The 23,692-nt window shown below is 40.8% G+C and overlaps 1 protein-coding gene across 11 annotated transcripts in view; it reads right to left on the bottom strand.

The window, feature by feature from the left end:
- Window positions 1–23,692, bottom strand: part of PATJ (PATJ crumbs cell polarity complex component) — a 147,652-nt gene that overhangs the window by 54,520 nt on the left and 69,440 nt on the right. For all 11 annotated transcript variants that reach the window (XM_071749952.1, XM_071749955.1, XM_071749954.1 and 8 more), the window contains exon 28: window positions 4,731–4,927. In XM_071749952.1, the coding sequence (XP_071606053.1) occupies window positions 4,731–4,927 (197 nt within the window). The remainder of the gene's footprint in view (window positions 1–4,730; window positions 4,928–23,692) is intronic.

A 23,692-nucleotide genomic window follows, 5' to 3' on the forward strand; every position in this document is an offset into this window, starting at 1 on the left:
TACTTCAATTTTTTCATTAGAGATTAGAAAAGGAAAACAAAGCTTTGACTATGCAAAAAGAAATAATCTATATCATCCTCAGCTCTTCTTTAAAACTCTCTTGGAAAGACAGGAGAGAACAGAGAAAGCTAAACATATTCTGCAGGTATGGGGTCAGATCAGCACACTTTGATTTTTACTATAACCCTACACTGCTTTATTGAAGATTGTATCAAATATCCCAAATGTGCTGTTGCCTCCACCTACACGAGTTTTGTTTTACAGCTTCACAAACTAAAGAAGCAGAAAGTACAAACTCACTGAAATCTGAACTCTTAAATTAAGAGAAAAAAATGTAGAGGACTGTTTGCTTCTCAAAGTTTAATTTGCAGAAGAGAAACATTAGATATGGGTATTAAAAAAAAGTACTGTTTTTACTACGTGTCAGTAATGGAAACCCATAAAATTAGTATCATCTGATTTTTATGAAAATCAAGTTACATCTTACCCCAAAGCTAGGAAAAGTACTAGCACAGCTTTCTATAATATTTTTTTCTTAATAACAATGCATTAGGTTCCTTTTAACCACAGGAGCTGTAGCATTTCAAGGTACAACCAGACTTCTGGTTTTTTCAAAAAGTTTCAAAAACTTTTAGATCAGTCAAGCTATATAGGCTGAAGCCCCATAAAACAGATCAACCCCCCAAGCAATAAATAATAAAGCAAGAGGAAAACACCAGGAAGAGAAAATAATTAATTAGATTGCAAATTCTTCCTTCCTCCCCAAATTTCTTGAGCAGCACACATTCAAACATGTGCATCATGTGGAGTGATCAACAGACCATAAACTCCACAAAGACAGAAAATCTCCTGCCCTGCCTTGTAGCTTGACCTTCCTTTAAAAATCACCACCCAACACCAACCTTAATGACTAACCTGTACACAAAGCACATGAAAAAACTATCTGTATCCTCCTTTGAAAAAAACAGAAGGATGTGACCTGTAAATGAATCTGAAAACAAAACCAGAAGCTATGACTGTTATGTTGAAACAGGAATTTTAAAATAAATAAATAAAAATGTCACCACTGTAGTTAATAATTTAAGTTGATTCTTGAAAACCCCAATCTGTTTTCATCCAATAACCCCACTACCTTTCTCTGTTTCAGTTGCTGTCCCTCTTCAGGGACAGTGCCACTTGCTTACTCCAAAATAACTGTCTTGATACAGGATGAAACCAACAATCCCACAAGAAACCCCCAAACTGAGAATAAAACACCAGCTCTCCACATCCTCAAACAGAGATTCCATCATGAGGCTGGCTGGGGAGTTCATTTATTTGGGGAAAATATTGATTTATTCTATTATTATATATCCCCTATTACATTATTACAGCCTAATTTATATGTATGTTAAGACACTTCAACTAAAATAGCAATAAAACCATGTTTAGTACAAAAGTGTTGTGAAGCTGATAAAAATTATACAAAAAAAGAAAAAATACAAATTGCCTCTTGTGCAACAGTCCAGAATGAGCCACAGGGAGACTTGTACACCAGTTCTTGATGTGTTTTCACTTTTTCAAGAATTGCTGTGGCCTCCTAGAGCAAACCACCAAACAAGCAGCTTCCCTCCATCTCCTGCCCCTTTTTCCAGCCAGATAAGCAGAGCCAGGGGGATGGCAGCAAATCCCAACATCAGTAATTTAGTGTAACAGGGCTCCAAATAGCTTGGTTTATTACTGGGATACAGGTGATTCTCTTACAGAGAGATGATAATAATAAAATAGTGGATTGTTCAGTGTGAATAAAACCTACCAAAAGGGCAGCCCCATGCAGAGCTCCTGAGCAGCAGGGTTTAACAGCACAGGTATAGCCCCACGGGAAGGTGCTGTGGCCCATGCTGGGCACAATCAGCCCTGGGACTAAGCCCAGACTAATAAGATATGAAGCAGTGCAGACACCTGCACTAAACCAGCAAGGGCACAAGGCAGGAGCACCACAGATGGTTTCTGTGCTTGGGGAAAAAAAAAAGAACAGAAAAGCAGAACTTGTGTCATGTCAAAACTCCGTTCTTTTGCGCCAGCAACCAAATTCTGACCCAAGAAATTTTCCTCCACAAAGTCAGATGAAAGGACTTTTTCCCTCCAAAAGCTGTTTTCTCCAGCAACAAAGCCACCCAAAATAATTATTAAAAAATAATGGTTAGGTTATTTTTTTTTTTTTTTAATGACCTGCATTTCACTCAACGTCAAGGCCGGATTGACTTTGAAAACAAGCCAGGATCATGCCCTCAAAAGACAACTGTTGTTTGCAGAAGCTGAAAGTGAGATGATACTTCATTAATTCAGTGACAGATTTCATGAATAAGGAGCCAAGCCAGTGCAGAAATGCTAAGATGTGTAGCCCTTCTTTTGCCCATATGCTCTAGTATTGAAACCTGGTTTCCAATCAAAGATGCAGATGCAAATATATTTAAAACATGGGGTTACAGGAGGGTTGGGGGTGGTTTGTCTATTTCCTGATGAACGGATGAGAATAGAGGAGAAAATGGCCTCAAATGCTTGCCAGTGAAGGGGCTGCAAAGCTGAATCATAGAATAATTTGGGTTGGGACTTCTAAAGGTCATCCAGTCCAAGCCCCCTGACACCTCCAACTAAATCAGGTTGCTCAGAGCCTCCTCAAGCCTCACCTTGAATATTTCCAGGGATGAGGCTTCAACTACCTCCCTGGTCAACTGGTTCCATTGCCCTCATGGTAAAGAACTTTTTCCTACCATCCAGTCTAAATCTGTTCTAATATAAACCCCATTGCCCCTCATCCTATCACTGCAGGTCCTTGCACACAGTCCCTCTCCAGCCTTCCTGTACCTTGGTGACCTGTACCCTTGCTGGGGATGAGGATTCCTAATGCTCACTGATAAAACAATTATTGAACCTAATGGTTATTGGGAACAAACACACCCTGTCAATGCTTTTCACTTAACACTGAAATGCTTTTAAAAGACAAAAAAAAAAAAACCCCAGAGCTGTGAATAATTGAGCACTGGGGTGAACAGGAGATGTCTGTAGATGATTAATGCCCAACCCACGCCTTTGCAATCCAGGATGTTTTGACACTGCATCCACACTCTCTGGGGACCAGAATGAGATCACCACATCCTTTCATATTAAGTAACCACACTTTGGCCCACTAGTGACACACCTTAAATTTGACTGCAAAGGTAAACAAGAAAAGCAGTTATTAAACTCTCTTTGAACTTCAGTTTATCTGAAGTTTGGCACTTTTGAGTTGGTGAATGTTGCTTTCCTTCCACTGAAGAAAAAAAGTTGGTTTTATCTCCAACTTGAAATTAGGGCAACAAAACCACTTTGGAAAAATCTTACAGCTAGCAATACTTACTATTGGATCAAAATCTGTGAGGAATGACTTGGGATGTGTAAGGAAACTTCATAGAACCCTTCCTTGGGGAAAAGTATTGATACAAAAGGCTCTAGCTCACCTCTACCACTAACTACCTGGCCTGTGATCTCCAGAGAGGAAGACAACACACTGAGTCCTTTCAACTGGCATACACACAAAATCTGACATTTTTTCATATTTTTTTTTCCACCATTGGAATTTGGTGCCAGGGACAGAAAGAACATAAATTTGGAGGAGAAGGTAATTTCCTTACCTTACTCCTGTATGGTATAGACCTTCATACCATTTATCTCACTTCAAAACAAAAGGATAAACTTCAGATGGTGCTATTATTATTATTATAGCAAAACCCAAGTCTTTCTTGTACTATGTGTATTGAAAACCCATAATTACACAACTGTTAGGCAATGACAAATGCTTAGACAATGCTGAGTACTCCCAAGGTGTCTCCAGGCAGGCAGATTGCTCCTTCTCAAGTCAAGAAATGTAAGAACACAGGTGGTTCCCTGATGGCACAGGGAGCTGCTGAAAGATCACAAAATCACCACCTACAGAGAGCAGTAGGTCAGCATATACCTGCTCTTCAGTGAAAGTTTCTCCCTAAGGGAAAGTTCCCCAGGGATGGCTGATTTTTTTTAAACCACTGAAGAAATCATGATGTGGAGAACCACCACGGGTACCACAGCAAAATGACATCTTTGCTGTGGCCAAGAATTAGATGATGTCTATGAAATTAACATTTTCAATCAGAAGTTGAAGCAGAGATGGAAGAAAAAATGAAGACAAAATACTGCACTTGCTAACGAGCTCTGGCCTTCTGATGAACTTGTGCCAGACACAACTACGGAAAATAAGTATTTTAAATTATACCAGATCAAAACAGATTATAGCATGAAATTTTATTTTCAGGATGGGGAATAGTGCTGTCATCTGTAAAAACACATATGGTAACTTTGAGGGGGGGTTGTTGGGGTTTTTTTTTAATATAAGGTGTGAATTTCCCTGCGAAACCACATATGCACTACAAGGAGAGATTTACTATCCCCTTCCAGCCTTCAACAGTCCCTCCCCAAGCAGAGCTTGTGAACATGCTGAGAGCACAGACTTCCCAGACAAGACATTAGTTTTCACAGGCCAATGGTTTTTGTTTCCCTGAAAACACATTCACCTGCCAAAGGCCAAGCTCTCTGTTGGCATAAATCAGCCCAGCTCCTCGCCTCAGCCACCTCATTCCATTTTCAGGCTTTATTTAAGGTTCAAATGAGAGCTTCACATATGCCTCTCCCTCTCTCCATATGAACCCTGCTTAATAGCTAAAGGAATCACTTACCTCTAGAAGTTCATCACCAATGTGCATCCTTCCATCTCGTCCTGCAGGTCCATCTGGGTTGATGCCAACAACAAAGATGCTCATCCGAGAACGGTCCTTGTTGCCAGCCAGACTCAGTCCCAGCCCATTTTTGTCTTTCTCCAGTTCAATAATGTGCAACTCTCCTGGTAGATCTGCATATCTTTGCCTGATTTTCTCTAGGAAGATAAAATATAAAATGAGTTGTATAACATAGCTTCCATGCAGAACACAGAGCAATAAGCTATAAATTCATGGCTTCTCAGCAGTAACTCTTTGGTAAGAGATGTTTTCCTAGTACAAACTCTGAAACACCACTTGCTGTGCCTGTGTCACTCAAAATGCAGCCTCAGCTGCAAACACATTCACACTAAAACTGCACTATATTAATTATTTGTACAACAGACAGGTTCTACACTGACATTTTTTTAAAAGGAGGGAAACAAGAGAATTCCAGAGGCACCTCAATCTCACCTTACACAAACTATCCATTCCAGGAAACTCTCCTAAAGTTAGAGCTGGTTAAATAACCACTGTGGGAACTGAAATGCTTACGTTGCAAACATACTGCTAACTCACATATCCAGGTAGAATCCTTTACTTTTGCTTTCTGGTGACTCAGGAATCTGCTTTCCATGCTCTGCTTAACATCATGTGCTACTGTGCAGAGGATTACTCTGAGCAGATGTCAGAGGTGATGTGTATGATTGATTACATTTTTAAATGCAGCCTCACTTGATATTAAGGGAGAGATTTGTCTTTCATCCACATTTCAACCATTTCTGACAAAGCTGTTTGGAGCACACTGCATGTCAGGGGATGCTGACAGTTTCATCTGAATGTCCCTTTTCAGCACTGGCATGAAAACATCTGTAATGCTGCTTGCAAGGGTCAATCCCAGCCAGGGTTATTTAATTTTTTCTGTCTGATTGCCCTTTGCAGATTTTAAAGCCAGCTTCATAGCACCACCTGCATCCAGTGCTGCAGTTGGGCCACACATGAAAAAAAAAGCAAGTCAAAGTATTTTGCTGTGGCTGGATGTCACCTTCAATGCAGAGCCCAAGGTGAAAGAAACTGCTGCATTATGCATTAAGAAGAGAAATAAGAGATATTATATGTTCAACTATATCTCTGTGTCAGCAGCAGCAGCGAGATCAATATTAGCTATTACCATTCTACCAAGGAAGCATATTTTACTATTTTACTAGTATGACTTAACCACTATAGTGAATGTTCCCATGACAAGGAAGAGGGGAAGAGCTGGGGAAGGTGAGAGGGAAGCAACTTAAACTGAATAAAAACTGCTGAGAAGACAGACAGTGAAGCAGAGGTGTTCCTTCCACAGCCCCTGTGGAGGCTGCCAGGTGATTTAATCAAACCTGGGACCACCCCAGAGTTTCTCCTCTCCAAGGTTCTTCTTCAGCAATTCCACCAGCTGCAGAAACCATTGGGACAGCAATCTCCTGTCTCCAACCCAGATAAACCCAGGAACATTGCCTACACTCTGAGCAGCATGGACAAGAACCATCTCTCTGTCACTGAACCTACAGGCTGGCATTTCTCTGCCCTGCTCAAAATGGAGCCTGGAGCCTGAGCCCAAAATCCTGTGGGCATGTGTCAAGGGTAAGATGTTAGCCACTGAAAGCAGTAAAGCCTGACAGAGGTCTGCACAAAATCAGAGTAGAATAAAAAATTAGAAACATCACTTGTTACTATCAATTACATGCCAAAATTTCATATAACTGCATTAAACAGTAATCCATGTAGCTGCACAGTCCTCTGATGTATTTCTTAACTAACAGGGCCAAAATGTAATTTGAGGTGTGATTTGCTACTTGAAGTTGGAGAGAGTGGGTTTTTTTCCTGTTTAGTATGCAGGATACCTCCTGCCAAAAAAACAGAGCAAGTGGGGAAAGGTCTCAAGAATGGGGCTTCTGAAACCACAGCAGAGACAAGCACAGCCACAGGCCACAGCCACCTGTGGTTTTTTCACACTGCAAAGCTCTAACACCCTTTTCCCATTGTGACAAGTCCAGAACTCAAGGGCACAAAGACATTTTAAGCCCACCCCAATTAGACAAACAACTCATTACAGAGCAGCAAGTAGCTGCAGGGTATCCCAGCTGTGAGAATATTAATATCAAGCAGGTCATGATAGAATCACAGAATCATAGGATGGCTTAGGTTGGAAGGGACCTTGGAGATCATCTTCTCCAACCTCTCATCCAGGGAGGGGACCACCTACAAATTCCCTGGGCAACCTGTTCCAGAGTCTCACCACCCTCATACTACAGAACTTCTACAGAACAGATCCAGTCTAAACCTGTTCTCTTTCAGTTTAAATCCATTTCCCCTTGTCCTGTCTCTGGACACTGATGAAAAGTCCCTCTACTGCCTTCCTGTAGGTTCCCTTCAGGGATTGGGGGGCAGCTCTAAGGTCCCCCTGGAATCTTCTCTTCTTCAGGTTGAACAATCCCAGCTCCCTCAAACTGTCCTCATGGCAGAGATGCTCCAGCCCCTGGATCATCTTTGTTTGGCCCCTCTGGACTCATTCCAACAGACCTATGTCCTTCTTATGGTGGCCACACCAAAAGTGGATGCAGCATTCAAGGTGGGGTCTCACAGCAGGAGGAAAGGGATTTCCCAGTGACTGCACTTTTGTGGGTGCTCTGCTTGTTTTACATGGACAAAGTGTCACCATTCCAGCTGCCAGGAGCCAAGCACAAGCCTTTTATTAGGCCTTCTAAAGCATTTTATTAGCAGTCTGTAATCAGTTACATAGAGAAGAGATGAAGGAGAAAGGAGAACACTCACTCAAATGTATTGGGGCAAAAAAAAAGAGATCCAAACCCCCATCCTTACAACAGAAGAAAAACCTCTGTGGGGACTAAGCCCTTCAATTCAGTGGTCACATTCATTTAGGAAGCAAGCATCTGAAATGGCTGAGGTGAGTGGAGTGGTGAAATAGTGGGAGCCTGGAGAGGAAAGATGGGAGATGCTGCGTGCATCCAGCCCGGCAGGAGGGCACCCTGAGAAGCTGCAAGGGTGTGAGTACACGTTCATGCATGCAGGGAGCAGCAGAGAAAACCCCTGCGATTTTCAGACCCAGGCTCCCTTAGCAGGGCGTGCTGACTCCTCCCTGAACAGCAGAAGGTTCTGGCTCTCGCCAGCCCCACCTCCTGCAATTAACCACTTCCAAGGGCTGTCCCCCCCAGTCAGCCTGGCAGTGGGAATGATAAAGCGCTGTTCCCAGCAGTCTCGTTGCCTTCCTCATCCAATCTGCATACAAATATCCTTTGGGCATCCAGCTGACTTCCTAAAACACTGTAATCGTATTCTCAGTTTGCCTCTTAATAAGAATCTCATAAGATTATTTTAAACAAGTATTTACTGCTTAAACAAACGTGCATCTAAGGCATCTTCTTTTTAATGCCTTTTTTTCAGCTGTTTTTTCTTCTCTCCAGCTGGTATCACTTTTCAGTTCTCTGCCTAGCATTGGGGAGCCAGTTAGCATCTGCTTTTGCAAAGAATTCCATTATCTGCCTTCATTACCAGATACTTTACACAAGGCAATTGTAATTCTGGGGTTGCTGCATTACACATGGGACACGGCAGCAGTTCCTGCTTTGGCACTCCATGGACTTGTTTCCACATTGAGGGACAATGTGCCTGTCCCAACTCCTGCAAATGCATCTCACCAATGATATTTACCTAGCTGTGGTTGTGCCCAGTGTCTTTTCTTAAAAACACTATAGAAATGTAGCATGAACTAAACACTCAAGGACGTGCTCTGGTGATCACTCCTGTGATAATATTTCCCGGTTATATTAGCAGACAATTACACTGCAAAGAGAAACCCTGGAAATGGAAGACAACTGCTTTCAAACAATATACTGTTATGCTGCTGCATATGTTTCCCTGCTTCAGCCACTATTCCCATTATATTAAACAAGAGAGATAAAAGAAATAAATGGGGACAATATGGTATTGGAGTATATTGGAGTTTGCGTGCTCTAGTACTGCAACAAACACACAATTTATCCTCACGGAAAAAACCAGACACTGCTTTTCAGGGAGGCAAAAAGGCTTTTTAAATTACCAAGATCTATAAAGCACTTGCAAAGGGCTGAGGAGCTTGTTTCCCAAACCTGCTGAAGTCTCTGGTTAAATGAGCTGAAAGGTAAGAAGGGTTTCTTTTGAAAATGGTGTCTCTGCATGATGCAAATTAAAGGCCATCCAGAAAGGTAAAAAGAGGAAAGAAAAAGCTCCGGATGACTCAGCTAGGTGATTGGGTTTAGTACCAAATGCTCAATATTAAAACTGTCAAAATACAGAGGAATAAAAGAAGGGGAAACATCACAAAGAGATGACAAATGGTATTTGTATCTAGAAGGTGATACTGAGGATTTTACATCCCTCTTGTGTTACCTCAGATAACTATTAGTAACATATGCTGGCTTTTGGAGACTGTACAATGGTCTCATTTATCAGCCTGTGTTCATTTTAATGGCTTCAGCTACCATTTTTTATCACAGAGCACATAACATGGTAACAGTCTTAGCCCTTCCTGAGATTACTCTGCTCAGACAGCAGTGCTGCAGCATCACAACCAGCTTTTCATTTAGTAATGATAGATATCAGAATGCAGCCAGCATCCACTAGGCAGAGCCAACCTTGCATATCAAACAACTAATTCCCTTCTTGATTTCACTATAAACATAAAAAAAAAAAAAAAAGTAGGAAGTCCCTTGAAAGCTAACCCTAGAGCTGTGAGGGCAGCACGTCTAATTTACTGATTACAATTTACAAGAACCTAAATAAGCATATTGAAGGGACCATAATTGAACAAATGGGGTTTAGAATTCTCCCACTACTAATAATATAATAAGCTTATTGTTTTAATCTTCCCACTAGCCCTCTTATTCAGCTCCAAGGAGGCAGAGAGTTCTTCAAACCTTATCTCTAAAGCGATGCACTCATCTGCTTTCAGAAGCTTCAAACTGAAAAAATAAAGAGAATTTCTGGAGTGCTTTCTAAAATTCCATACAATCATTCTATTTCTTCTCTCAGTGATAAACATGCATGAGAAAAATAGGGCAGATGCATTCAAAAGTGGCAAATGGAGATGGAAGCCAGAGATCATGACCCCTCCAATGGGTGGTGAGAGGCGAGGACAGAGCTGGGGCTCACACCTTTGTGAACACTGTTACCTCCAACCCTGTGGGCTGGGAGCATCTGTGGGGTTTCCCCACTTGATCCCAAAATACAGCATTCCCTACAACCTCCCTTTGACAGCCACACCACCCCTTTGGCTACGCCTCATTTCACGTCCACCATTTGGAAGTCATTTCCCAAAAGTGAAGCAATGTTTCAGAGAAAAATAAACCCCAGCATTTCTCTTATTCTTTGGCACACTTTAATGCTTTCACTCCAAGCCCAAGTATGTGGCATAGAAAGAAGAAAAAATAAAAAATAAAGAAGGAAAATAGAAAAAACCTCTATGGCTGTACCTCTCCCCTTCCTCCCCAAAACACTGTGAGCCAAAACTATATTACAACATTATTTTTAAGTGCATGAGGAAGAAAGCATGAAGGTACCATGCAGACAAAGCCTTCTCTAGCTGAACAGCTGAAATGTGTCCTTTCATACTCTCACAAATACAACTCACCCAAGCTCAAGTGAAAAACAAGTGTGTGTTAAACTCCACTGAGACAATATTCTTACCCTAACTCGAAGACTGTCTCTTTTTTTCTTTTTTTTTTTTGTGTATTCAGGATATTATTTGGGAACTCTGAGTTTCTTCTCTTCTAACTGCTCCCTTTGGCTCAGGTTCTCTCATGCCATGCAAACACTTGCAGTAGCTTCTCAGCTCCCACAAGAAAACTTCCCTTCTCATCAAATGTTTTTTTTAAATCCCACTTGTCCCTCACATTACACTTTCTACAGTGGAAGGTAAAAATTTCTGCTCATGATTTTTAACTACTCTAGGAAGAAGGGTATAATGAAAGTCTCCACAATCCACTTCAAGCACCATTTCATTTTGTTCCTGTGAGCAGGTGACATTTAGAAACAGTTATTAATTTCTTTTTCTCCTACAATCAAGGACTCATGACACCTGAAGGCAACAGCAGAGAAAAAAGTGGCATTTAGCCCCTGCTGCAAACCAGGGTAACTGCAGCCTCTAACATCAGGGAGCATCTGCAATGCTTGCACCATCTCACCTCAACATTTGGAACAACCAAATCGCCACGGATTTTTTTTTTTTTCCTTATTCCAGACCCAAAGCTTCGTTCTGAAGCTGGAGTTTCATTACCCAACATTTTAGTTCTCTGAGGAAGGGATATATTGAGTATTTTTCTTTTTTAATTAGATGGCAAGGACATGATGAGTCTATTCATACTGATGTTTATCTGAGATCTTTAACACTTTTAAGAGGAGATTTAGTTGTAAGTGTGGCAAGCAGAGCACCCTGATGTTAATAATTGCTGATTATAAGGGAACCTGCCCTCCCTTGCACACAACATTCCCATTCATTTGCCTTTCAAATGATGCATTAACCCTCATCCAAGCACTTGGGTTTCCTCAGGAGTGACCTCCTTTGGGTGCTGTGATCTTGCAATCAGTCACTTCACACACTGGGGCACTGGTGTCTCCACACCAGCTCACAATCCTGACATCTCCCAGGCTTTGGAGGGAAGGACTGGGAAAAACTGCCCTTGTGTCTCTTGCCTGCTGCCCCAGGATGGATGAACTGCTTGTTTCTTCTAGATGGGAGACACACCAAGGGGTGAGCTGCTGCAGCATCACACTGCCACCAATGGATTAAACAGAAATAGCAACAAAGACATTTTTCTTTTCATAAAACCCTCTATGAGGATACAAATAGCTACATGCAAAAATATATCACATCCTGGCTGATGTTTGGGCCCACAAAAGGCCCAACTGATGGCATTTTGAACCATTTACTTCTTTAAAATGTGGGGTAGACTCAGAAGTCACTTGTTCTAGATCCCATTTTTAAGCTGTTGAAAGGATAACTGAGAAAAATCCTGTTAAAAAAAATGCTTACTGTATAATATTGCAGTATATTGCATTGTACCATGCAAGTTTAAGTCATCTAAGGCTAAAATATGCCATCTTCTGAGCTTCCCAGTCCACCTGGTGGTGATGGCACCAAGCAGCCTGCAGATAAGGCTCAGTTATCACAGATTATCACAGATCAGTTATCACAGATTCCTCATGAATCTCCCAAGAAGAACACAGTCTTGCTCCTGATCTGCTGAGCCTTGTCTGACAGCACTCCTGGAGTTTATGGTATGTTAACAGTGTAAGAATCTCCAAAAATACTGATGTCCATCTGCAAAGTCCCAAGGAAATTTGAAATACCTCTAAAACAAGCATTGAATCTTCTGAAACCCCCCAGGATCCAGGTGCCAATCAGGAGTCAGTGATCTGTGCACAAAGGTTCCCCAATGCTGTGACATATGATGGTGTTTGAACAACTCATTTTATAATTTAGGTTTGGAAAAAAAAAATAATAGATCTCCCAGTATGAATAAAAATGCCTTTTCTAAGCCCTTCTTACTGGTAGGAGCTGGTTTTCTGGTTTGTTTCCTTTGCTATGATCTATGGTCCAATCCCTACATTTTTATTTGAAAGTTGCTTGTTCATTTGATGGAAGAGCAAGTGTGTCTCAGCTCAAAGAATATTGGGGAACTCTAATCCACTGCTCTTCTGCTTGGTCTCAACACGACCAAATTAATTTTGTGAACATTTGAATTCTTCCTCCCTTGACAGTATTAAGGTGTTAACCTGATCTGACAATGTTTCATCTTTAAATAATGATGTTCCCACCAAGTGGCTGGCACAGTCATTATCTTGGAATCTTTCTGCACTGAGTCTCATTAGTGAGAATGGCACCAGATTGTTGTCAAAAATGGAAAGTTTGTTACTTAACGAAGGTTTTTATGGGGCTCAGCAACAACTTTTCTGGTGACAACTAATTGTGAAAGGCAGCTCAGAGGGCACCTCTCAGAAGCCAAGGTGATGGGACATTTCTAACACAGTGCTTAAACTTCTTAATTTAAGAACCTGTTAGGAGAGTCTAAATCTCCTCCATCTAGAGGAGGACAGGAGGAGAAAATGGGGAGACTTTGGGAGTAAAGACCCAAAATTCACAATACATCTGTATAAATGCTTAAAATTTATCTCACATTTGAGATATTGTGAATAATATTTCTTCTGTACTGTATCTTTTTCCTAGCAATATGTAACTCTTTATATTTGGACAGAAATTTGAAAGCAATTAAAATATAAGCAACAGTTTTGTAATGAAAATACTGCATACAAACATGCCAATTGTGATTAACAGAAGAAAAATGTTTCCACTGAAATGTTTTCATTTCAACCTGGAATATGAAAACAAAAGCATTGTTATTCTCACAGCAGATAATGGAGGTTCGAAGGTGATCAAAAACATTTGTAAATGCTCTAATTTCCACCTTGTCAAAGATTTCCTTTTGTCTGTCTTTGGGCCTTCAGGAACACCTGGCTAACAATAAACACTGTGCAGTGACCTCAGAGGAGGTGCTGCCATCACACCATGGCCACAAACACTTCCATAATTTTCCAAATGACAGCTCTCAGCTTCACACTCCTAGTTTTTTATCCACAGACCAGAAAAGAAAAATATCCTTTTTCAGCTCCTAATAAGTTGTTTGAGTTTGATAAGCTATTTTCATTCCCACTGAATTAGTTGAATAAACTGTAGAGAGAATAGGTCTTTGTTTCAGGCAGCTAAATAAAAAGCCAAAAGCTGCCTTTTTACTACAGTCAGCTCTGGGTCCAGATTTCTCTCAATTCTCTGGGTGCACACATACTTTTCCTGTATAGCTTTTTCACTTAAATGATGCCAATAGGTTAGAGTATGCTCACATCTTTATGTATATTGCCATTTAAAACTTACAGTGCTTGTTAAAAGCAGAAAATGTTTGATTTAAATTAAGTGCAAATCCAATTTAAATTAAAAAGCAGCTTAATATGAGAAGATGCATATCCTGCTTTTGGAGGACATGGGGTGACAGAGTATACTCCACTTATAGAACAGACCTGACCAGCCCCACAACACTCTTCAGTATTTTTTAACTCCTTTTTTGTTCCTTTTTAAAATTTAGGTAGGTACACACAACCAGTATTTTGCTAGCTTCATACCTGGTCAGTCTCTCATCAAACTGATTACAGCTTCTCAAACACTTAGAAATTTATCTGAATACTTTTAGGATCCTTTGTGCTTTTCCACAGGAAAAACCACCAGAGATTCCTCATTAATGTGGGGCAGTTTTCTGCTGAGTGAGTTGAACAGGCTGAAGAAGGGAAGAGCAACAAGTACCATAAACAACTGGGGAAGGTGGGAGAAGGAACAAGCAGACAGCATTCTCCCTTTTGGCTTGCAGACAGATGGTCTCATATGATGGAGCTTCAGCCTGAGAAACAGCAAAATATTAGAGGAGGATGACAAAGTAAACACTTCTCATATAGCTGAACAACTGAAATGCAGACTTCCAGGCTGAAAATGTACTGTTTGATTCATGCTGTTATTTCAGGAGAAAAAGGCACCAAGCAACCAAAGAATTGACTCAAATGTCTCTTCTTAAAATGAGAAAGCAAGTGCTTATTACTTGGAATAATTTTAAATTGTCCTACGAGATATAAACTGAAAACAAGTATGTACAACAAGCTGAGCTAATAAGAATGCAGATTTTTGTACCACTGCAAAGATCAGTCAGACAGCAACACTTGCATTTACACAGCCAACTACCACTTTCCTTTTCCTTCAGGTGTGAGAATATGGACAGAGGTATGGGCAATGATTCCTCCCCACACAAAAATCCCTGTTTAATATCACTGTGAAATCATAAACCAGTTGTACACTTCCCCTGAATAAGCCATACAGCTTATTTTATCAGCTGTCTTGAGAGTCCATTCAAGAAGTGGTTCATGCAGCTCTTATAGCATCATAAAACCTAAGACATTTGATTAAAAAAGACAGTATTTTGTACCAGAAATTCTAGTCTGATTGTTTTTAATCTCTGCAAAGGACAGAGTCTGGCAGACCTGCTTTCTCTTCTACAACGAGTAAAATAAAAGGATTAGGGTCAGACACCTATGCTAGCACCACATTTCAAATAGGAGGTGATAAGCAAGGCATTCATTTCTCTGCAGGAAAAAAAAATTACCACAAACAAATGAACAGAGTACTTTAATAGATATTTTTAGAATAAAAATATGTTATTAGGTAACAAATAGCTTCTCTTTAATGTATGTAATGAAATAAAGATATTAATGCATTAAGCTTTGGGCATTTTCAAAATAGGAACATAATTATAATCAGGAAATTGATGATGTATGTTATCAGAGACTTGCAGTATGTCAAGCGTGCTTGCTTTTCCTCTGGCAAAAGAAATCCATCTCCAAGGATTTATCCGAGAGGAAGAGCTAAATGGATAAACTTCACTATATTAAACAGACTCACTTTTCCCCACTCTGACCGGAGGAGGAAATCAACCAAGAGAATGTTAAAAAACAAATGCTTAAGGGGAAAATAAGATTGGAGTATGGTAGCTTGCACTTTTAATTCTTTTGGGTTAATATTCAACTGCCTTTTTTTTTTCTCTTACAGAATTTAGCCTTCAAAAGGTACCATTCAGACCCATCTATGACTTTGTCCTAAGGACCAAACGCTGCCTTGTGGGCAAGCTGGAACTCCATGGATCCAGCTTCTTATTTTTGTTTTATTTTCAAATTTCAACGGCCATCTAACCCCTAGAAACCATGACATGGTGCACCAGAAGGCTGAAGATGCTTTGTGTATCTTACAACAGATGGCTACCCAAGACATCCACCATACGGTAACCAAGGCAGAGGAGATGCCAGGTCTTCCAAACCGCAGTCCGGGGGTTACGCTCTAGTGTTTATTAATTATATTTTAATCTCTTAATATAAATTAAGCTTAATTTTAATACGGTAAATCATTTTATTCTGTTTTCCTGTAGGAATAAAGCTTATGCAATAATACCCTCTGCAATCCAAGCTCCTGCCCCAAGCCCTTTGAACCTGCTGGCCAATTTGAAGCAAATCTGCTGGTGGACTAGGAGTCTCAAAGGTCCTATAAAAGGGCCATGAAAATAGGCAGTCATGCAGAGGAGAGAAACGTGATAAATACCCTGACTGGGGGAAAGGCTTTGGAGCAAGATCACACTTTATTAAAGCGTCAAAGAATTCACATGAGAGAAAGCCCTTAGAAATGCTCCAGCCACAGGAAATGCTTAAATCGGAGCTCACACCTTCCTCAACACCCAAAGTCAGTCGAAGGGGAGACACAAACCTGTAGGAATCCAAGTTCATTAGCTGCAGTACTCAGAGAAGCCCTCATTAAACTCCTCACAACGCTGCACTCAAGCCCTGGCTGGAGGCAGTGCAGAGAGCACCCAACCAGTACCCCTGGTCCTCCCCCCTCCCAGCATCTCATCTCTTCTGTGTCCCTCCAAGCACAGAAATCAGCCGAAAAGGAAAAGGGAAGGTCTGCCAACACACGGCTGTCAAGGGACAGGGAGGACAGGCCAGAGCAGATGTACCAACTGGCTGCTGTACAGACCCATCCAGGGACAGGGGAAGGGTTGGCCCCTTGGTTTGCTCGGGTGCCAGGAGCCATCCGCTCGCACTGCCAGCAGCTGCCGCCGCTCCTGCTCGCGCTGCCCTTCCGAGCCGGCGCTCTCCCTGACGCGTGTCACCACGCAAGTCCTACTCATTTACCATGCCACAATATGCCTCCTGCACACACAAAAGGATGACCACATCACTCTGCCCCTGAAAGGCTTCACTGAACTCCCCATTTCTCACAAAACCCCGTTTAACCTCTTCCTTGGCCCTCGCTCGTCAGCTGCCGGTGCTCATCCTTGCATACAGCTCTACTGAAGCCCTCGTCCATCACACCCCGGTCTCATTTCATTTCTTCCTCTTTCACTCTTCTCCCAGTGATACTTCACTACATACCAAGCTGCCAGGCTGTTCATTTAATGGCTTTCTTCCCTTGAAAAACAGCATTTCGAAATATCACAGCTTCTGTACTTTTAACAGCTCAATCCTGAAATGAGCTGCTGCTGTAAAATTACTGCACTGTCTATCTGAATAGATTATTGATAGATAACAAAATGATACTGTGCTAATCCTCAAATAACCTGTCATATCCCATAGAGAATAACAGGTCAGAAAATGGAGGGCAGCGCAGCCAAGCCTTCTGGGGTTTAAACCTGAGTTTTTTGCCAAACACTTGGAAGAAATGTAGTTTCTAGTCCAGACCACACTTTGCATTAAGGTTTACAATTCAGAGCAGAAAAATGTCCAGATTTGAAGGTCTGAGTCACAGATGAGCATGGCATAGGGAGCTGGAGGGTCCAGCACCAAAGGAATCTTGTCCCTCCTCCTTCCTTGGGCACCATCTCATCTGCTGCATGGGGCAGCCCCAATGCCTGTGTCACAGAACAGTCACAGCTCTACCAGCCCAGACACTCCCAGGACCATTTCAGACAATAGTAGTGCAGGATACACTTTGCTGCAGTTTTAAGGTACAGCAGTCATTGCTGCTTGCTGTTTACTCCCAGAGGACCTGCAGGGATGGAGCCTCAGCAGCATAATAACTTTGAGAAGCATTTGGATGGTGTAATCCCTCTTTGCTTTTAGAAGCAAAGCATGAAGAGCCATAACCTATCTCCAAGTGCATGTGCCCACTCAAAAGAATGCCTTGTGCCTTCAATGCTTCGTGGAATTGCCACCCAAATGCCTCCCAATTTAAGTATGTGGTTCAACTCTTAAGTAACAGAACCCTGGAAGTATGAGAACTTATGTCCAAGTTCTCATAATATTCCCAGGACCATCTCACCATGGAAATGATGACTTCTCACATCATTTTATAGAGGACCTGGTTCAGTGCACTACAGAAGTTTAACATGCAAAATGTTAAACAAAAATGCCACTTTAAGTAAAAAATGCTGCATAAGCCTACAGTTCTGAAATCACAAATCAAATATATACGTGCCTATAAATATGTGATGGCCAATGTATTTGGTTTTCAAATAAGGGAAACAGAAAACCTCTGATGTTATTGGAAGGATTTTTTAAAAAAATCCCAAAACAACTGTTAAAAGCATTTTGTGTCTACCAAACAATCACAAAATGATATGATGAAGTCATGGCTTACTCCTCATTGCTTTAGACAGAGTAAGTGATTCACCTGTAGTTCTGTCCCCTGGCAGTAGGGCACTCATCACCTGAACAGGAATTCCCAGATTTAGCTTGCTCAGTTACTGCAGTTGGGATGGTGGTGGTGGCTCCTGGCTCTGTGCTGGCCTGACTGCACAAAGACAAGCAGAAGAGTAGGGTCCTCCTCCACCTTTAAACCTTGTCATTTCCCCACACCAAAGACCCCAACCTGTCCTGCTCTCCTGCTACACTTTCTAACTCACACACCCATGCTCCAATCTGCTCTCCCTTCTCCCTCACCTTCTCAAAACAACCTCAGAACATGATGCCAACACCAACTCTGCTCCTGGGTCTGGAATTACAGCTGTGGATCCTGACAGGGGTTGGTTCCAGCAGCAGCAGATTCCCTGGTGGGCAGAGCAAGGAGAGGGCTGGGAGCACCCAGCACCACCATGCTCAGGGTCCTCAGCTTTGGAGGACTGTGCTCCTCAGACCTCTGCTCCACCTCTGCCCAGCACATGTGCACTTTTTACAATTTGCTGTTTCCTTGATGACTCCCAAAAGCTCAATGCTTAAACATTTTCTCTAATAATTTTTTTGGGAAGCAGAGACAGGAAAGCACAAGCACTGATGAAGCAAACGGCCAAGGCCATCATCACACTAATAATAAAAAGCTCATTATTTCTTCTGGGATAGGAGAAAGGACTATCTGTCCCTTAGCCAGCTGCCACATCATCTCTTCTACATTTCAATATGGCAAAAGGATTTTGAATTTGCTGATAAAACAGAGATGTTCATCTGATGCAGACAGCAGTGTTTTAAACACACACACATGTATATTCATGCAGATGTATGTATAGATCTCCTTCCTATGGTCATTAACTTGAAAGCAATTTCTGATACACATGTGGTCACTACCAGGCATAAAGCAAATTTTTCCTAGTCTGTGACAGTGCATTAGAGTTAGCATAACTACAGACAAATATTCTGGATTGCCCTTTAAATGCCAGCTATCCTGACAAAGAGCAATTACATAGCTGCTCAAAGCAGCAGGTAAATTGATGACTAGCCCCTAAGCCACTACACTGAATAAAGGAGAATCAAGTCTTAAGATTGAAGAGCAAAAGATAGCTTCAACTTTCTCAAACAGTTAAAGAAGTTATTCTGGACAGCTGTCTCCATGACTGTAATACTGTGGAAAACTAGGTAACATCTGTAAAGAATAAAATTGCTCTCATTTAACATTTTTACTTGCCCTTCTGTTAGAGGCTTACTTCCACCACATATTTAGAGAAGCTACTGTTTAAACAAAGCAGACCATTTTGGAACAGAGCTATTATGCAAATAATCTACTCTGTATTCTAACTAAAAGCAATGCTGTGCTGGTCTGGACAAGACATGATGTACAGCAGAGTTTCTTTTTAATTGTTGGGGGGTTTTTTGATGTCCAGTGGAGTGACATCAATTATGATGTAATGACGAAAGGTATCCTGAGATGTTGAAGATTATAAACACATAACCACCTTTTATGGGCTAATGTTTGCCTTTCATTTATTTATCTAAATATTTACATCAAATATTGACATCCTTTTTACATATTTTCAGGTGCAAGTCATTGCAGTGATATTAAGTAGTCCTCAATGACAGCAAAGAAAGCTCTACCTGCACTATCCTCTTAGCAAGTTTGGGCAGTGCTACCTCTGTATGCAGATTTATACCACAGACATTATCTTCTATCTCTAAGTTATATGAAATTACTTATCTGTAACACCTGAGTAAGATCAAAGATCCCAAACAACATCAGCTACCTGCACCATGCCTTAGACAATGTAACAACCTTAAAACATCAGATCAGTATATTTCATGCCTAGCATTTTAATTCTGTTCTCTGGATACCTGGCTTGTGTTGGAAGAAAAGCTCATACCTAAGAACAAATGCAATTTAAGGCAATATTTAAAAAGTAGATTATCCTTCATTGCAAATAGCTCATTTGTTTACTATCACATTGCTTTATTCTTGTTTTGCCTCCTTATACCATGAAAATGCTGAATATTCAATTTAGATTCCCCAGCAGCTTTTTATTTTAGTCTAAAAACATTTACCTAACACATTCTTAACAAGCAAAGTGAAGAAAATTCAGCCATCTGTCTCTACATTACAATAACAGTTATGGAGGAGTAGATTATTCTATACAGCAAGAAATTTAATGCTAGGAATTTTTATACTTCCAGCACTGTGTGTTCATGTCAGTTCTGTACATAGGATTGCTGAACACCAATGTACACAGAAACAATGATTTATAAGCCAGCACATGACAAAATATTTTAGAGGTATTAAATGCATTCAATATTCCAGTCATGCTATATGTCCATGCTTCAAACTGAGAAAAAAAAAACCCACGATCTGTGCTCTTATTTTCCTATCTCCAGTACTTCACTAGTATGAAATTATGATTAAAAATACATAAAATGACTTGCCGGAAACAAACACAATATAGAGAGAGATCCAAATCCTTACCTGGGAAACCCCCTTGTACCATTGCTGTACCAGCATGTACTTCAAGATATCTGCATTCCTGACAAACATTCAATGCTGTAAGCAGCTCAAATCCTCATCATACACAGACTCAGAGCTTGTCTTTCTTCTGACGACCTTGGGCCTATTTTTCTGCGATTTTTCTCTCCTTAAGGGCAAACAGTCTGCCTGTTTCTATTACGAGATGCCATCAATTATATTAATTTCAAGCTACCCACGAGCTAAGAGTTACATCTGCCAGCAGATGAACGCTGCCTATGGAAGTATGCAGGGAGCAGCAGATCCCTGGTTTCCCACATCTGACCCACGGATGCTCCACGGCTGCGGTTCGTGCTCTGCCTTACCCTGCTGGCATCCGACTGACATCTCTATCCCCCACCACCACTCACCTCACACGTTTGTTTAGATCCCTGGTAGCTGCAGGTACCCTCGTGCTTAATGACCTGCTGCATGGCAAAGGAGCAGTTAATGGATGGCATTTATCTGAGCAGCCTTTTCCTGCGAGCCACAGGGGTTAAAAATTAATTCCTCTCCTGATATGGCTTCATTAAATATGTTCTGTTCCAACGCTGCAAAAAAACCCTTGCGGTTTCCCAGCACTGAGATGTGTTCCTAGCGTGTGGTTATTGTTTGGGATTTTCTTTTTACTGTCAGAAAACAAACCCAATCTGTCATTATAAACATAAGAAAGACTCAAACTTCACCGTAACTTGCATTTTACTGCAACTCTGAAGAAGCAGTGTTAGTTTTACTGCAACGAGGGCTGAACAGCAGCAGTGATGCAAAATCCCTCATTCAGCAATTAAAAAAAAGCAAAGATAAAAATCTCTCTCTGCATTTATAAACATACTTAGTCATTTTGGGAAGTCCTTGCTAATTCTTTCCAAATGCCGCATTTAAAACAACACAAAATACTCAGTTATTTTGTTAATACCATTGATTTGTTCATTTTTAAGGTTCATTGTCCTTTCTTTAGAATATGTATCACAGCACACACAAAGCCATCTGTTCAGTGCATTATGTACAAGCACACAGTAAGAAAACACAAGTCCCAGCTGTAATTTTGCTATTAATTCATCAAAAAAATCAAATTTCCTTTTGCAGTACTTCAACACAAGATGAGAACTGTGTGTGTTGAGTCACAAATACAGTAAAAAAAGAAAACCCAGCTCAGTAACAAAACCCAACCAAAACCACAACCTCAAACTACAACAACACCAGCAGCATAATCTGTCCTCATGTGGCACAACAGCTTGTGAGTCTGCCCAGCATGTCCAGCCCTTCTGGATCCCATATTAGGGCTGGTTACAAAACTTACATATTTTAGCTAATTATGGGTCAGAACAAGAATGGGAAAAGAAGATTAGCAATACAGAGTCATATTAAACAGATTAACACCAGGCTAAAAAATGAAAGTCACTGCTCTGTTCATCTAATCCTGGCTCTTCTGGAAATCCACCATGCTAAATAGACTTGTTACTATATTTAAGGAAATTAATTATTGCAATTTCTAGGTTTTCAATAATGTATTTTCATAAAGCTTGAAGTATTTTTCCAAGCTAACATCTAACTCTTTGAACATCATCCCTATTTGCTGTTGATTGCAGTGACATCTATTGGAGAGGCAGTGTTTGGCTGCACAAGCTGCCTCACCTGTAGGTCACTGGGTTTGGGTGCCTCTCTTTCTCTCAAAAAAAAATTAGAATAAAATTAAAAATTGCTCTTTGTTTTCACACAGCTTTGCACAAGACAGAGTTTAAGCAGTCAGAGCCTGAAGAATTAAATTGTTTTATCAGTGGGTTTGGTTTTATTTAGTCCTTGTTAAAAATCCTGGCATTTCTCTGAAGTGCCAATCAGTGTTTTCCCATCTTCCCCCAGAGCAGCACATGGATGTTTTTTAAGGTCCTACCTTTGCACACCCCTTATACTTAACTATACCTTCCACAAAATCTCCACTGAACTCTATTCCTTCCTTGCATCTTCTGTTTTCAAAGCCACCACCCCTCAGGGATATCACTGGAGCTGATAAAGCATTGGTGTGTGATGAGGACATTCTGCCCTCATGCCCAAGTGCTTCCTAACTCCAACCCAACCCTACCCAGACAAGAGGCAGTGAGGCCTTGTCTGAACCAACCAATGTGAAGTCAAAACTCTAGGGAAGGTTTAAAATCTCTTGCTTTGGGTGAGAAACCACCATTCCTAACAAAAGCATTTTAGGAAGACAAATCATTAGGCTTTCTTACAACTTCCTTGATTACTATATTAGTCAGAAACAAAATAAAAGGAAGGGATATTATTATCCCTTTATTAGATAAAGTTAAACATCCTTGCAGACAGGAAGTCTGAGCACAGCAGTGTCTAGTCCATTATCTTAAGCACCTTTCACTGGTTTTTTATTATTGTCTAATTTTATTATTTTCAGCTTCTTTGAAACCAACCAGATCAATCTCCGTCAACTAAGCAGACAAAAGATTTTACTAAAAAACATAAAATACCAATTGATACTAAGGATTCCAAGTTCTTTCAACAGTTGTCTTTTCATTTTTCTTATAATGGTTTTTTAAGGCCTTTCCTATCTAACCCAGGATTGCTTCAACTCAATCACAAAAGTCTATCTAAATTGTATGGTTATGAATGCCCCAAGGAAAACCTTACCAAACATTCCATTACAAACTGCTCTGCCCATCCATTTCCTCTGCTGCTTTTTACTACTAACCCCTCATTATAGCAATAAGCCTCAACAGGGTGCACATTAGCCTATTAGCAGATCCTTAGTGCACACCTACAGCCATCCACCACTAAAAGAAAACACACCAATGCCTATTGATGCAGTCTGTAGCACAGCTGCTTGAAGTACAAATAGCTCCTTTGTATGCTCTCCCCTCCCTTTACTTGTTTTGATTTAAAAAAAAAAAAATCGCATTCAAAACCTGGAGTTTTCAAGGTTTGAGAAGCCTAAAAAACCTGTTCATGGAGAGCAAGGTCCTCCAAAAAAAAAACCTCTGCTATGGAGGAAGCATTTCCAGCATGAGGAGGAAAAACTCCAAACTCGTGTTTGTAATACTTCTGGGTCTGGAAGATGCTACAAGTTAAAGCATAAACTGAAAGGTTTAAAACAGTGAAATCAAAGCAAAGAGTAAACAAAACCCAC

The sequence above is a fragment of the Heliangelus exortis genome, chromosome 8 (assembly GCF_036169615.1).
Source record: "Heliangelus exortis chromosome 8, bHelExo1.hap1, whole genome shotgun sequence".
NCBI classification, from domain to species: domain Eukaryota; kingdom Metazoa; phylum Chordata; class Aves; order Apodiformes; family Trochilidae; genus Heliangelus; species Heliangelus exortis.